Source organism: Numida meleagris, chromosome 4, assembly GCF_002078875.1.
Source record: "Numida meleagris isolate 19003 breed g44 Domestic line chromosome 4, NumMel1.0, whole genome shotgun sequence".
NCBI lineage: Eukaryota > Metazoa > Chordata > Aves > Galliformes > Numididae > Numida > Numida meleagris.
This window is the reverse complement of record NC_034412.1, coordinates 42,772,718-42,789,759: the sequence shown is the minus strand read 5'-3', so window position 1 is coordinate 42,789,759 and position 17,042 is coordinate 42,772,718. Positions and strand designations below refer to the sequence as shown.

Below are 17,042 nucleotides of genomic sequence, written 5' to 3'. Positions count from 1 at the left end.
TTTTTAAAAGTTACTGAAAGAAATTTGGCTACTAGAGGCTGAAGGTTCAAATAATACTTACTTTTAAACGTTGGAGTTTTTTTTATTTCTTTTTTTAAAATTGAAACGTTCACTTTATGGGTGGATGCACCCCATTGTGGTGATCCATCCTCCATTCACTTTATCATGGTAAAGAAACAAGGAATGTAGTGTATTTTAAATACAACAATGCTTGCAGTAGAACCCCAGCATGCCTGCTTCCGTTTCACCGATTCCATATTAGCACAAAAACAAGCGCGCTTTCCTACGTAAACCAAATCCCTAACCTCACTCAGGAAAGTAAGACCCCAACCAGTGCAGGCTGTGCAGCAGCTATCCAACCAAATAGCAAGATTTCTAAGGCTCAGAGCCTCCTTCTGCTGAGAATCACTTTCTCTTCCCCCCACACATTGCCCTAGGAGGCCGCCTGAAGCCTCTGTGACAGAGCATGGAAGATGCTGCGATGTGTGGCCTTCATTCCTCTGGGCCACGTGTGCTGAGACGCGCACAGCCTTGGTAACACAGTGACACGGAAAGACAAGGGACTCACCCGGGGTCCTGGCTTTCCGTCTAAGCCAGATGCTCCCTGTGTGGTTAGGTGGAAGCATGGATGATGGGTACGACACGGGTGACAAGAACGTGAGATTAGTAAGTGGTGCTGATGAAGAAACATAATTCAAATGTACAGTACAAATTGTGACAGGGTCCTGGGATGGGTATCACATTACTACAGCATGTTAGTTAAAAACTCACATAAAACATCAAGGGCCCAAACCGGTTCTGACATCAGTGCAGCATCGCTGACCCACCCCCGCCTTCCCACCACAGCACATTTGCCCAGAATAAACCTGAGGCTACACAAGTACTCCAAACACCAGAAGGTCAGGTGTTTTTAGCCTTAACACGCAAATATTTACTTTGTCATTCAGTTGCTTTCCAGTTTGTAAATAAGAACAATACTGAATACTCTGCTACACAAAGCAAAACATAACAGCGTTTGCTAACAGAGATAAGAAGTATTCAAGCGCATTATGCAGCCAACAGAGCCTGGGCCCTGCCTACAATGGCCCCATTCTTTCCCAGGACGCACGGCCCGCGGAACAAGCACGCTTCCTGCTTTCCCACTCCGCTCCCCGCTCCGCCCGGGGCTGCGGCACCGCCGGGTCGGCATCCTTGGGGACGGGAGGACCTCTGCTGGGTCACCTGCGAATAGCAGGGGAAAGGGCCGCTCGGCTGCTGGGACCGGCGGAGCGTATGCCTTTACCCGGGGCATAGGGAATAACCTGGGCCAAAAAACAAAAAACAAAAAACAAAAAAAAAAAAAAAAAAAAAAAAGAGGAAAAAATAATCATAATAAAATGGGAGGGGGAAAGAAAATAATAATTAAAAAAAAACCCAAGCAAATAGTGATACAGTGGTGTTGAAGAGCCATTGTTTAGGAAAATGATTAAAAAATAAATAGCCCCTAAACCAATTTTTAACTTTGCTCAGTTAGACCTCTCCATTTTACTGCAGTAGTGCAAAGAGAGGAAGAATAACTGAAGGAGCAGGGAGGAAGGGGAGATGCCCTTTTCAACACAAACACCATACAACACTTAAATAACAAAATGATGGATGTAATGGGGTTGATGGCATCCTCATGACACTGAACACTTTCAAGTGACACATGACAAAAAAACCTGACAGCACTGGGTGTTACTGAGCGTGACTTGGACGAACAAAAACAGGCTGATGCTTGGCTCTACCATGGCTTATTCTACATATGCTGTTGAGCAAACCAGAGTCGTTTACTATAAGCAGAGAGAGAAGCTTGCAATTTGCACTGAAATTGAATAAACTTGGGATTTTTTACTTACTGGAAGACCAAGGGGCCCTCTGTCACCCTTTTGACCTTGTTCACCCTTCAATCCTTTAAGACCATTTAACCCTGGTTCACCCTAAATGTAAAAGTATAAATGCCAAATTTTTGGTGCTATAGTGGGTGCTTAAGCTGGGATAGAAGAAGCCAGCCTCAGAAACGGCTGCAAATTCCAGTTTAAAACAAGGGATTAAATTCAGCCTTCTTGGCCTACTGATAGTTTACTGATACAGACCTGGGCAAAAACACTTGGGAGATTTCTGCTGCAGATTGACGTCCGTGTGAAAATACTAGAAACTTCTGAGCAACAGATTCTCTTGAATTCTTTCCTAATAACGATCACTTATTTAGGTAGTCGGAATTAAGCACGCATATCGGGGCTTTTGGGGATTTCCTCAAATCCCACAGTCCACTCTACACAGATGATTCAGATTGAAATAAAACTTTCTGAAAAATCAAGCCTCAGAACTAAAGTCTTCTACATTGGGATCTCCTGTTTTGGAAGGAATTAATATTTTTCCCTATGGCAAACTGGAATTTGCACCAAAATCTCATTTAAAGATATTTTAAACCTTTAAGCATATATAATTAAGCTCAAGCAAATTGAAAGCAGCAATATACATTATACAGCATCAAGCTGTTTTGGAGGTCTGTAGTTTCTGTGTTCATACAGAGAGGCTTAAAACAACATAAGAAATGGCACTTGTCTTGTGATTGTTAAATTATGCATAGGTTATTACATTAAACGCTACTAAGAGGATAATGGTGGGCTTGCAATTTCCAATAAATCATTCTCACATCACAAAAATCTGCTCCAGCATGAGGGCTACCCAGTCAAAAAGGGTATTGACTGGGCCTGCCTCTTTTGGGAAACTGAAATGTGTGTGTTTTTCATCCAGGCTGTTCCCCATGGCCTTGTTCCTAGGTTTCCCTTTGATGTACTATGCTTCTTTATATCATATACATTTTAAAATGTATATAAGGTCTGCTGCCTTAAATAACTCCAGAGAGCTGTGCCCCCTTGGCACCCTAAGTAGCCATTTCTGTATTCTTCTTCCATTTGACTCAGTGTGACTTTCAGAGCAGTAGCACTGAAAATGCTGAAGTTTTGGAAGCAGACCTGAGAAGGTTTGCAAAACCCCGGGTGTCAGGCCAAAAGCCTGAAGTCAGGCAGGTCTGGTGCATAGATGGAACAGACCTGACTTAAAAAAAAAAAAAAAAAAAAGAATTGATGACTCCAGATTCTTCTGCCAAGAAGACATAAATAGTCTCATAACAAGTCAAGCCTGTGAAGACTTTCTCACAACTTAATACAAGCCACACCAAAAACTAAAATGAAAGAACTCCTCATCTTATATCTCTTTTAGAAAGGTGCATGTGATTAGGGAGCTGTAATGATTAAAAGGCTCATTCCTGATAGCAGCACCAGTACTATGAATGTTGCTAGAGTCCCTACAATGCATCTTCATGTACCATGCTGTAGAAGATGCTCAGAAGATCTGCCTCATCAAGGACTGTAGGTTGGAAAACATGAAAATACACAAATAGACTTGTGGCAGGGAACTTGTACAGTGTGTGAAGGAACTGGTCAGCAGAGGATGTGCCACCAAAGAAACTGAGAGGCCACTCATACTGGAAGAAGTAGGAGAGGCAAGAGAGCATAAAGGAAGAGGGTTTTGTTTGACTTCATCTCCTGAATGCATGTCACTTCTATGTTCAGAAATAATCCCAATTGCAATAGGAATGGTAACTTGCCCACAACCAGGAAATGAAATAATTTAGTGCCACAGCACAGAGATCAATACCAAAATTGGATTCAGCCAATGCTCAGGAGAAATACTAACCAGAAGCAATCACAGAAAATTTAACATCTTTTAAGCTATCTATCAGTACTAAAATCTGCTTTAAGGTTTAACAATATCAGAAACATTTACTGAATGAGACATCAGACAAAACATAGCTGCATGCATTAAAGAACAAAGAATGACACTTCACAGACATCGAGAACATGACTATTTGAGACAGCCATTAATTTACCTTTGGGCCAGGCAGGCCATGAGGTCCCTGAAAATAAAGATACCATGTTCAATTACAAAAATATGCCGCAAGTTTTTAAAAGAGCTTGCTGCTCTATACGAGTGCAAGTTGCATCTGTTCTTTTGTCCTTGCAAATGAAATGCAGCTGCCAATAAAGCAACTGTAAACACCTGATTTAGAGAATAAGCCAGACCACTATTGTGTTTACACCAGCACAGGCAGGTGCCATTTGTTTCTCACTTCCTACACACTTCAAGAAAAGGTCCTAAATTAGGCCCCCCTCTAATTGTCGTATACTCTCAAGAAAACTGTTAATCAGGCATTAAAATAAGAAGTGGGTTCAAGCACTTCCCAGTCTGTTTTCTTCCTCCCAAGCTTACCATAGGGCCTGGAGGACCATGTGGCCCTGGAGGTCCAGGAGGTCCTATGATCTATGGATAAAAATACAATGACATTAAATCATGCACAGTAAAGAATTTCCCCACAAATACAAAAACTCAGATTTATCATTCTGCTGGCAAGCACTTATAAACTTAGCAATGCAATGGTACACAATGACAGTATATCTACAAAAGGGATTTAGAAATGGGAATTACGTTAACTTGAAAGATGGGGTGCCTGAAGTGTGGAATTGCCTGTGCTGTATGTGTCTGTCTCTGTTGCTCCTAGGCCCTAAAATACACTTTAGAACAGCATATGGCAAAAAACCATGTCTAAAATAACCAGTACTGAGCAGACGCGCTCGAACTCTTATATTTTATGGGATACACTCCTTAGCTGTCTCTGTATCTCTGTACTATGTAATCTACAGGAGCTGAAGGTGCTGTGCGATTCCTTCCCAGTAACAATGAATGGAAAAAAGATACTAAATAATTCAAACTTTTTCAAGACTGCCCTTTTTCTCTCTGTTTATTCTGCTTAGCCCACTTGTACCAAGAATTCCCTGAAGTCATTAACAGAGGTAATCAGGTTGCTCAGGCACGTAATGCGTGCATACTTTGAGCAGTTTTTCTGTATTCCTAATGAATCTATAGGAGAGAATTTCATGATGATATTTACAGTTCAGCGTCACCTCTCTCCCTGGGTTTAACCCCAAAGGGCTGTTATTGTAGCGTGCATGGTGGCAGCGAGGATGCTAATTCATGTCTCCAGACTGATGCTCAGCCCCTCACCAACACAGACTGTTGGTGATGACAGTAGTGAGAACAAAACAAGCTTTCAGACATGGAGAGATTCCACCATCTGTGAAGTCTCCTGAAAATGGAAAGACTTTTTTAAAGAGAAATCAAGCAGAGCAAGGTGAATGAGTTAGAAAATTGATTTGTGACAAATTAAGAAATGTAACAAAAGACTCAAACACTGAAGAGACAGTTGAGTGCCCAGTGTCCTGTGATGACAGAGAGTAACTTCTTTCATTTCTCAGAACTTTTGTACACAGTACATGTCACTATAAAGAAGGTGGGTAGCTTACTGTACTCCGATAACATTACTCATCCTTTAAAAAACTTACTGTGTTTTCATTTTTATATTTTTTAATGATTTTACAATGCTTTGGAAATAAGGAAGATGTCTGGTCCTGAAAAACTTTCAAATGTGGGTAATGTTATTTACAAGTGGACAAGAACACATTAACAACAAATTTTCATTTGTATATTAATTCCATCAAAATTATGCAGAAAATTAGGCAGGGTTTATGTAGAAAATTAGGCACAAATATCCACAAGACTGGAACTTCCTCCACTAATTATTTTATATCAAGAAAGTCTTTATCTTGTGTCACACAAGGGCATTGGGTGGAAACTGGAAGATAGGAAGTTCGATACTAACAGAAGGAAGAACTTCTTGACTGTGACATTGACAGAGCACTGGATCAGGCTGCCCAGAGAGGGTGTGGAATATCCTTCTATGGAGATATTCAAGACCCATCTGGACGCCGACCTGTGTGACCCATTGTAGAGAGCCTGTTTTAGCAGGGGGTTGGACTCGATGATCTCACAAGGTCCCTTCCAACCCCTGTCATTCTGTGATTCCTGACATCACTGAAGCCAGTCTAGTCTGCTTCTCACTGGACATTCATAGATCCCCAAATTCCAAAAAGTTGAAATAAACTGGATTTAGTTTGTTTTTATTGGTTTCATCTCTTATTATTTTGCACAGCAAAACATGACAAAGGAATAGAACTGAGAAGAACCAAATCTGTAGCATTCCTTAAACAGCATTTAGCTGTTTGAGGTAAACATTTAAGTCCTTAAATTTTCAAAAGGCCACAGACTATAGCTAAATAACAAACAAAAATATTGTGAAAGTTCAAGCATAGGAATCATCAAGAATGTCTGGAAAGATAAGCTGTGAATATGAACTGTTCTTCAGAATTAAAGGCTAGAGAACCATTTCTGGACTACTACGCCCACTGCAGCAACACACTGAGACTTACCGAAGGGCCCTGAGCACCAGGCAAACCAGCATCTCCTTTTTCGCCTTTCATGCCATTGGCTCCCTATAAAATCATTAAAAAGCAGCATTTGTAAATAGTTCAGATCTCATTAGTAATCCATCTAAGAATGATTATTTGTTTGTAAATAATTATCACTTTATGAAAATAATTATAAAACACGTATAATGGAATTTATTATTATTATTACTATTTTTATTTTGGTGTCACTTCAATAGTAGCTGTTAACAAATATAAAGGCATTCTTTTATGTTATCAGCTACCAACTACGGCCTGATATTTTTGAAAAGTCCTTAAGCTGGCACTCAAATCATGACACATTTCACTATGGAGACAATCTGGGAATTGTTTCTGTTTTTACAGAAAATTTCCACTTCTACATATAGGAATAATACACCTCGTAAATACTTATGTATTTTCTCTCCCTCTCAATTTAAAATTTCTGACAATTCATCTGACATTCCTGACAAAACAGTTCCTTTCTCCTGAACTTTACCAAGTCTACATTAGCCCACATTATGTTATACATTAAAACAGAGATGTAAATCTGATCAGTATGCCAACTAATTTCTGTCATTCCAGAGCAACATTTTCTTTGACCGTAAATAAAATGAGAAGTTCTGACAATGTTACACCTCCTCCTAGGACAGATGCAGAACAATCTCAGAATTGTTCTCCCCTGTGCTTTTTGTCCCAACTTGCAATTTGTCAGTGCTGTTTGAAATTCCTGATAGAGAGAGAGATTAAAAATCTATTTGTTTAAGCCAAAATTAATTCATACTCACTGGCAAGCCAGGTAGTCCAATTCCTCCTTTTTCTCCATGCATTCCAGGTTCACCCATATCTCCTTTTGATCCTTTAGGACCCTAAAATATGTATTTATTTAGCAAGTTGTTTGTTGGAACAGAATACTAGCTTTGATCCTAACAAGCAGAATAAGTCATGCTATGGATTGACCTTCATTATTAACATGTAGAATCACAGCCACTCTGTGACAACAGCAACACAATAATGATCACATGGATTTGAAATCCAAGCTACAACTCGAGATGGCAGAAATAATCCCCTGAAATAAAGCATGGTTGCTCACACAATCTGCACTAGGTGGTTTACCTGTTCCCCATCAGCTCCAGGAATTCCTGGGGAGCCTGGTTCACCCTGCAAAAGGTAAGATGGAATCGGATCATTATCCCCTAATTATTCCAGACATTCATGGAGAAAGCAGTGCTAAATTTGTTAAACTGGTCAGTAATGTTTGAAATTAATACATAATTAACAACAAGAAAACCAGAGAACACTGGTGGCATACACTGTATATACATACAATACTTGTACGCAACACTGAACAAATAGTGCTGCCGAAGAGGACAGCTCATAATCTCTGAGCTGCATAAAGATCAGACAAAAGGAAAAGAAAGAAAGAAAAAAGAAGAAAGCCCAGAAGGCTGCAGAAGAAAACTCTTTCCAGTGGGAACTTTGTTCGTTACTGGAATAAATATGGAATCATGGCCCTTGATATATGTAGGGTTGACAGAGACCTCATGTTTTCTTTCCCTGACAAATATAAATCACCAGAGAAGGAGTTCATATTCACAGCATTGCCCTATGCACTGATCCCTGTATAGCATTCTCCAAGGGAGCAAGATGGGGATAGATTATGATATTGACAACAAGCTCCTGTAAGGTTGAATTCTGCTTTATGTCATTAGTTTTGAACAGGAATGATCATCCAGATGATGGAAGACACTTTCTTCCCCACATCAACTCCTCTGTGTTTTACAGCATACTCTCGGCTGCAGAAATCTTTGTGCTGAGTAGAACCTCATGCGGAAATCTACTCCTGCATGCTTAACTGTGTGTTCCATTATCAGTTTTCATATAGAAGAAGAAATTTGGTATTTTACAATTTCTCAAAACAATTAACGTGTTAAATGGGATGAATTGCCATATGACACCCTGGATGAAGACTGAAATTCAAATGCCTAGTACTGTTTTTGAAGAAACATGTACCTACACTTGGAAGAGCTCAGTGTCCCTGGCAGAAGATATGATATATTCATTATTTAAGAAGTAGGAGAAATATCTCAACTAATTTAAAACCACTATGAGTATTGCACTACTTGCAACACTTTTTTTTTTTTTCTAAGTATTGGCAAATTTATTAAATTTTATGGAACAGCGCAGCATATGGTATTCATTGTCTCTGTGTGGGCTGCTCACTAATAGCTCTGGTACTATGCACAGCCCCAACAGGTGGGATTAGCAGCCCTGGATTTGCAGCCAGGTTGCTGCCCACACATGCACATTATAATTTTTACAGAGATTAGAAAATATTGCGCTTCTTTGGGTGGGCACTACTGTAATACAGAAGCTGCGTTGACATGCACTTGCACTGTGGCCAAGCTCAGACTGCTTCCCACCCAGCCAGAAGTAATGCACAGGAACAACTGTCTGCTGGTACAGCTACTGTGCAAACACACAGAGCACTCCCTGCAGCAGAAATCCTAGGGAGCAGCCATAGTGTAGATCCTTGGGGAAGATGCTTCCACACTGGTTTGGTACCAGTTAATTTTGCCAGCTCTCAACTGAGCACCTGTGCGTGGCAAGAAATCAAAGCACAATTTTGGGAAAGCTCCATTTCAAATTTCCAGAGTGCAAAGTTGGAAGCATGCTGTACTTGATAAAATTTCAAGTAAAAATACTGCACAGGAGAGCTCCAGGTACATGTGTGCAGTGAGAAAACTAGAAAATATCTCAACTCCTAAAACATAGTAAGCAAAAAAAGGAAGATCACCTTTGGACCTTGCAGCCCTTGGGGTCCTGGTGGTCCCGGTGGTCCCTAAAAAGAAACATATACATATAAAAAGTTTTAAAAGAAATTCCTGCAGGAGTTGCCATGTAAACACAGGTTGAATGTTAAGATAGATACCTGAACAACATGGGTTAGATTTTTTGCACAAAGGGAACCAAGACCAGCTATAAACAAGTTGTTTGTCTATGTCAACTCTCAGCAAACAGATGGGTACCAGTAAAAATAATGTTAAAACAGCAGTGCATTTCCTGTTTTGTAAGAAAGTCCTGCTGCTCCCATTGATGAAATGGCAAAGCTCCTCTTAGTGGCAGGGAGACCAAAATTAACCTCTGCCACATTTGCCATCATTCACGTCCTAATCTTCTCACCACTCCATGGTGAGAAGAAATCTACTGATTGCAAAGAGGATTCCACTAAAAGATGCTGAGTGTCTTTGGGGATGCTTGGTGCTTGAGGAAATCGTTAGAGAACAAGTTGCAACCATTCCTTTTGCTTCTACCTAAGGCTGCAGATGCAATTTCAGGAATAAAATATTGAGCTGGATGTTGTACAGTAGGTGTGGGTTTGTTTGTTTTAATAAATAAAAAGAAAAAAAAATCCCCTCCATTAATGAGAGGATAACGAGTGATAGAAATCTACAGAGAAGAACTCAAAACAAAAAGAAGAATAAAATAATTCGCTTATACCAAGTTTGCCACTTTAAGGGAAGGCTGAACCAGCAATATTATAAGCCTGTCCTAGCTGGTGTCAGTACTCTCAGAGACTGTGATGGTCCTGATGTGATCCCATGGGAACTGGCTGGAGTACAAGGCACTGGAACTTGCAGTCCTCTGCACATGGCTGGGGATAGGTGCTGAAAAATTTGTATTTGTTTCTGAGATCTGATAAGGTGGGTCAAGAGAATTGCCTGTACCTGGGGCTTTGTACTTATCTTGGCTTACAGTTAACTAAGCTGGGCCTTTTCCAGAAAATGATTTGCATCTGGTCTGTTAGCTTCCACATGAAGTTTCTTCCCAAACCAATTTAAAAGAACCATCCTTCTGCCCTGAAAATAAGGTGGATAATTGAAAATCATTTGGTACTAAAATCCTACCTCTTATTGTTGCTGAACACTCCTGTGCAGGCATACACAGATGAGAATGTACACCAAGAAGTCCAAAGCAGCTAACCTGCCTAGATGTGTATCTACACAAATACTGTATTCTTTATTTTACTCGTCTCTTAAATTAACTGAAGTTTTGCCATTAATTCATCAGGAGCAGAACCGGCTCCACTATTGCAGGACTTTCGACAATGTATTCCCTGGTAAGGGAGCACTGAGCATGTAAGTACATGGGATGGTGAGCTGGGTCAACAGCCAGTGAAGACATGTCCTGAGCTGGCAGAATGATGAACACGTTATGACATAAAAGAGACATTCTACAACACACATTAAATCATGCAATTGGAATTACCGTGACAGTGAGAGTGGCAATCCTCTGTTGGCAAAAGGTATTAACAAGAGACAACATTACCAAAATTGAACAAGGATATAAATTATTCTGCTTGTAACTATTAGTATCTCTGCAAAACCTATGCTGCATCTGGGGAGACACGACGTCTTCAAAAAATAAGAGTGAAAGCACTGTTATACTTAACTCCCAGTGTTGTTTGACTTCTACGGCAATCGGGATTTTATATAGGTGAAGACTGTAGCTTCTTGTAAATTTCAAGTGACTGAGTAAGTGATGACTAATTAGTAAAATCACAGTAAAAGTCTTCCAAAAGATTTTTAAAAACTAAGAAAAATGGGATGAGTTGGTCTCTTAGGATGATTAAAAGACCTGCCCCATGTTTTGGGATCTCTGCAAGTTTTGCACCAAGGTTTAACTAACAAATACAGTGGAAGTGTAACATGGATTTTCATATAGAAACTAAGATGCATGAAAATAAAGTTAGGTTCTAAATCTGAAAATGTGATCCACAAAAGCAGTATACGTACTTTGAATTCTGCTTTAAATGTTTGGAAAGACAAATGACTTCTTTAGCTGTGGAAGGAGGCAGCAGAGCTTGATCTGCTACTGAATTTTTTGACAAATAAAAATCTAAAATCAAGTGAAAAACTGTTTGAAAGTAAATAAAATGCTTGTCTGTATTTTTAAACAAAATAGCCACCCCAAATCCTGATGCTTCTATTTGCTTTTCTATTAACTGTGAAGAACCTTCTGGCATATATGGAATGAGAAGCATTTAGTTTTTAACTCTTTCCCTATGTGGAAATGGATGTTTGCAAATCCTCTGATTTTAAGTTCTGAAAGAATCTGCATTTGCCACACAATGCACTGTTTTCAAAAATCTGGAGCCTGCTCAATACGAAGTACATAAAAAAGAAAAAAAGAAAAATGTTCTCTAACAGATGACTTTAATAAATATTTTGCATTATATTTATGGAAATACATAAAGATTTTTAAAAACTGAAAAATTCAGTTTACGTAGACATGAAATCATAAAATAACCATTGCAAATGAATACTAGCATGATCACGCTGACAGGCTCATTTTCGTCAGCACATTCAGATTTCAATATCTAAAGCATCTGCTCGTCTAGCTCCTACAAAAGTTAAACTCCTGCAGCTACTGCCTTTTACCTTAGGAAATTCTGCAGAACAGGCCTGAAGAGCAATTTTGATAGAGATGCATTTTGCATTTGGTACTACAAGTGAAAGCTGCATGCCCTCAGCAGGGCTCTTGCTCAAACGATGGTGATAATTTTGAGATCACTATTTCCAGTGCTGATGGACTCAGATGTCTTATTCTGCACTGACACAGGAAACTGAGCAGTAGGCACAAGGCAGAGTAAGTAAATTATCCTAAAGCTTCTGAGCTGCTTGATGATTTATTGCTAAATTCTAAGAAATGCAGACAGCCTAGATCTTGCTAACTCTTGTCAACTTCTTAAATCAGCAGACCAAATTCTGTGTAAGGTCACAGTTCAGTGCTGAGCGCTGAAAGTGCTCAATACTTCTATGGGAGAGCTGCAAATGTCAGATCCCCAAAGAATTTGGCACCAGGAGACTTAGGAATAGGTGCTTGCCATCTGAAAGGGCTGAGCTGGATTTGGCAAGGATATTGTTGACTGATCCTATATAATCTTACTTACACCATCCTTGCACAGACGCTCCCATCGATATCAATTATTTGTTGCCCTGGATCAGAAGGTGATGACATTTGAAATGAAAAGAAAAAGGCCTCCTAATCTGTTTCACCCACTGCAGTAGGCTTTAGTCCCTTATTAAGGCTCCTTTATGTGCTGCAGCTTTTCTGAGGTGTTCTCACACAGCAATTGAGAGTAACATTGATGCCAGAGTGAGGATATAAAGACGGAATACAGGAGACACGGGGGCTAAAGCCCCTGCTAAATCTGTGCCTGATAATATACAACATTACTTTCAAGCTACTTCAGGCATCTGATGCTGAGATTGATTTAAAAGACTGAAAGTTGTGTGTTTGAATTCCCTCAGGAGTGAAGCAAATGAGATGGGTATAATGCAGAGCCTCAGAACATGCCTATGTAGACTTCCCCATAGATGCCACTCACAATGAGAGTGGGCTTAGCTTCAAAAACATACAGGCTTTTAGATTTTTACTAAAGGCAATGAGATTTTTTTTTTTTTTCAACGGAGTCTTAAAAAGCACATGACTGGCCAGACATCTATCCACTCCCACTGAGTAAATGCAAGAAAAAGAGTTCATTGGATTCAGTGAGAAAATGATCAGATGCACAATGAGCCAAGTTCTGTCTTCAGCTGCACATAAGCAAACCCATTCATTTTGGTGGAGTTGTACTGCACAGAATTTGCATCTGACTACACTGCAATGTAAATCACCTTGACTGCAACGACATATGTCACCTTGTTACTTTGCTTTCATGCAAACACTCATTCATTCTTTTTGTAACCCCACTTTAATCCTCCATACTTTTGTGCATACCTGTCAAAACAGGTTTTCTAGAAATGAACAAATGGGAAGACTGGGGCTTTGTCTATTTAATGTACTCAAGTTGCTGATTGAATCCACAGCTTTCTAATGGAACCACACGTGTTATTGTTTTCAAATCTCAAATATTCTGCTCTTTGCATTTTATAGGAAGAGGAGAAGGGAAAAGAGGAAAAAAGAAATGTAAACATTTTAGCTATTGAACTGAAAAGCAGATGCTTCTGTTGAACTTATGTATGTGGTTTATTGCATGAATTTAGCACTAACCCCCACGTAGCAATGAATCAGCTTTATTCTCATTAGATGATGTCAATACGCTCTGTGGGAAATGCAACTAATTCACTCAGATAAATTTTATCAAGGAAACAGTTTTTCTCACACCAAATAGCAAGTCTGGTTTCCAAATATAGAAAGACATTCCTAATCAATAAACTCAGCAAATCTTTGGGGAAAAAAAAGTGTTCTCATGGTTTATGCAGAAGGGAAATACAGTGACGTCAAACTGCTTCTTGCCAGACCAGGCTAAACTATTCCAGCCTTGTTAGGTTTACGTACCTGAAGTGCTTCGTGAATATTGCCATTATAATCAATTATCTCTGTAGCACCTTGATCACCCTTCTGTCCAGGTGGCCCCTGTAATATATTTTCCATAACAATTTTTGAGACATCTGCCAGAGAGTACTCTAGACACTCATGTTTTAATTCCAAAGCAGACTAATCAAGTTATGTTGTATTCTGTATACATAACCACATTCCACCATACAAACCACAAAACTTAGCATTAAACTAAAGACTATATTTAAAGGATTTTTCTTATTTTTCTCAATAAACAAGCAAGTCACCAAGCGAATTGTGCTGCAGTGGGAAAGCAAATAAATGAAACCACTGCAGTTAAACACTGAAGCAGTTCCAATACACAAGTTTTGTGCTGGCTGTAAGCAATGCCTGAACACTGCATGTAACATCCTGCCCAAGAACTGTGAACAGGATATGGTTTCAAATAGTAGTAAGGACTGTTACTCATGTTAAAGGCCAGTTAGTAACACACTTTCCACCAGAGTCAAGTGACCATTTTCACTGGATTAACTGGACTTGCTGCCACAATTTCAATTCATAGCAGAGACTGAATGTAAGAGTACAAAGAGCTGAAATGAGAAGTAGACTTACCCGTGGACCTGCAGATCCCGTGTCACCTCTGTCACCTGTATCACCCTAGGTAAAAGGGATATTTGAGAACAGTATATTAGGTAATTCGTCACTTTTAAATATGCTTCTCCTAAATAACTCAGTTAAGCAGGCCTCTCGTTATTAATAGAATGTGGATCTTAGTTACAGCAGAAATTCCTTAAACATCTGTGTAGTAATAGGGTTAACAATTATGTATTTGGTTCTATGCGAGTTGATCCTGCACGCTATATTGGGTTGGAATAAGATATACCAAAGACTCAGTAAAAGACAGATTACCAATTACATAACACACAACTTCTCTATTATTTATGGCGCTATTATCAAAAGCTTTAAGAAAAAAGCAAGAGAAATAAAATCAGTCTGAAGTCTGAAAACACACAGCAACTTCTTCAAAGGTGTGTTTCAAAGCATGTAAACATTTCTTTCTGTGACTGTGACTCCACTAAGTCTCTGAACTTCCTTGCTCCAAGTTCTTACCTCAACTACAAACACAAAGTTACTTTCACCACTAGAGTCCCTTTACTCCCCCACTGTGGAAGGCTTAAGATCTTTACCATCATGCACACAGCTTTATCTTTATCCTCCTGGCTATTAGTAATATGTTTCAAGTGATGGAGGGAATTTCAAACATGTTTGTATTCATAACTCAACATCCACTGACTACAATTCTTTTTGCTTCATGGTCACAGCAAGCTCTTCCATTTTTATATTACTCAAAATGAATTTGGCAAAGAACTGCTACTCCTGCTCCTGTTGAAATCTATGTAACATTGGTACAAGTTAGGGAAGAATGGTAAATTCACCAGTAATAATAAGAAAAAAAAACACAAGACAGAAAACATCCATGGGGGGTAACGAAAGAATATGGAGAAGAGGCTAGTGGCAGGACATGATCAACAGTATTGCCTTGTCAGTATCTAGTGAAACTGACACTGGAGTTGCTGAAAAAAATCCTGACTACTAGGTTGTCTTCTGTGAGCCAGGTTTTTGAAACAGTTAAGCCTTTTTGATAAAATGAGTATTAAAAAAGACATCTCTGTCTTTCAGGTGCATTTGAGAGGTACCCAGGAACTAGAGGCAACAGAATCTGATTTACTCTTCTGTTCTTACTCTGATACATTAATCCCCTCATCAGCTCCCTCACTTGCTAACTTTCCTTTTTGGCAAATGAGTAAGGTGAAGGGGCAATTACTTAATCATATCTTTAAGTACTGTGAATGGCTGTTATTTAAGGACCTTTCTTTCAAGTATTTCAATCAGTCTCCTATGAGATGACAACATTGTCTTGATATCTTTATTCTGACAGTAGACTGAAGAACCACCTACACAGATCTGATTTAATTTTGATTTGACCCCATAATATAATACTGGGGAGTCCAGCGAGTACAATATTTGCACAGTATAGGAAATATTATTAAAAGCATGTATTTTCTTTCTCTACATACATGTGAACCCACTATATCTATATAGAGATAAATGGATGGAAGGACTGATAAATAGATAGACATTTAAAAAAAAAAGCCAACACATTAAAGAAACAAAACCAAAACACTTTGGGTAAAATAGGTAAAACAGTCATGTAACCTACAAAACTTGCCTACGTAGGACCTACTGGCCAGCATATCTCACCTGGAAGTCTTTGAAATACCACTGATTGCTACCCCAGCAAAAGTTTGGTTCCACAAAATAATTGCAAAAACTGAATCTCCACAGGCATAGTCAGGAGACAGTCTGTGGCATGTGAGAAAAATAACTCACATCAGTTACATAGAGAGAAACCAAGTGGCATGGGGAAAAAAGAGCTGATTGAAATAGATGTTATAATAAAAAGGAAAACAGAGTTGTAGTGATTGAAATACACAAGATTCACTTCTAATAGCTGAAGCTGAAAATCAGAATGTTTCATTTATAAATAACACTGCAGAATCTGCTACAGTTTCCTTTAAAGGAATATGTGAAGTTTCTGTGAAACGTTGCAAACAATTTATTGTAAAATCGATGTGTTAATCACTCCACTAAAGACATTTTTATTTTTTTTTTACTACTGACCTTTGACCCTTTGGGGCCTCTAGATCCAGGTTCACCTGTTTTCCCCTGTTTGAGGGAAGACAGCAGATGGAGAGGAGAAAGATGATAATGGAATGGGAGCGCAGAGAAAAAGAAATTAGTAATGACTAACTATACTACAGAACAGCAAAATCACTTTACTTCATATGATCAAGATCATGAGTCTGTAAAGGCCCAGAATTCACTAGCACCCAGAGTAATATATTCTTTAACACCAGCATGCAAAGCCCGCAGACTCCATCCTTCCAAAGGAAAATTAGTATGGGCATTAGTAAAGAGTAGACATCATTAAAACCGTTTTATGGGAATGATCTACGTTGTTTCACAACTCCTGAAAAGTGTTAGTCAAACAGTAGAGAAGGTATTTAACTATCCTTAAATAAGGAGATTAAATAAAGTGTTACCACAACTTCTTTTCCCAGTAATTCAGAGGAATACAAACTAGCTTGCCAAGTACAAAATCTGCCTTAGCACCCTCAAGATGTATTAGGACAGGAGAAACAGCATGCAAAATGGACTTTCTCTGCAGTCAGTAGCTACAATGATCAGAAAGTTTAAACTTTGAAAGTTAGGGGCCTGGAGGGCATGACTTTAGCTGCCATATGTATTTGTCCAACTCCATGACAGTGACCAAGT

At 39.1% G+C, this 17,042-nt stretch overlaps 1 protein-coding gene across 23 annotated transcripts in view; it reads right to left on the bottom strand.

Moving 5' to 3' along the window:
- The window catches only part of COL25A1 (collagen type XXV alpha 1 chain), a 306,400-nt gene that overhangs the window by 20,036 nt on the left and 269,322 nt on the right, over positions 1-17,042 (bottom strand). For 16 of the 23 annotated variants that reach the window (XM_021393561.1, XM_021393558.1, XM_021393551.1 and 13 more), the window contains 12 exons: positions 16,389-16,433; positions 14,319-14,363; positions 13,707-13,784; positions 10,632-10,655; positions 9,160-9,204; positions 7,479-7,523; positions 7,151-7,231; positions 6,348-6,410; positions 4,294-4,344; positions 3,914-3,940; positions 1,875-1,955; positions 569-676 (listed from right to left, as the gene is read on the bottom strand). In XM_021393561.1, the coding sequence (XP_021249236.1) occupies positions 569-676; positions 1,875-1,955; positions 3,914-3,940; positions 4,294-4,344; positions 6,348-6,410; positions 7,151-7,231; positions 7,479-7,523; positions 9,160-9,204; positions 10,632-10,655; positions 13,707-13,784; positions 14,319-14,363; positions 16,389-16,433 (693 nt within the window). The remainder of the gene's footprint in view (positions 1-568; positions 677-1,874; positions 1,956-3,913; positions 3,941-4,293; positions 4,345-6,347; positions 6,411-7,150; positions 7,232-7,478; positions 7,524-9,159; positions 9,205-10,631; positions 10,656-13,706; positions 13,785-14,318; positions 14,364-16,388; positions 16,434-17,042) is intronic. The other 7 variants (XM_021393563.1, XM_021393565.1, XM_021393556.1 and 4 more) reach the window with 6 other exon arrangements.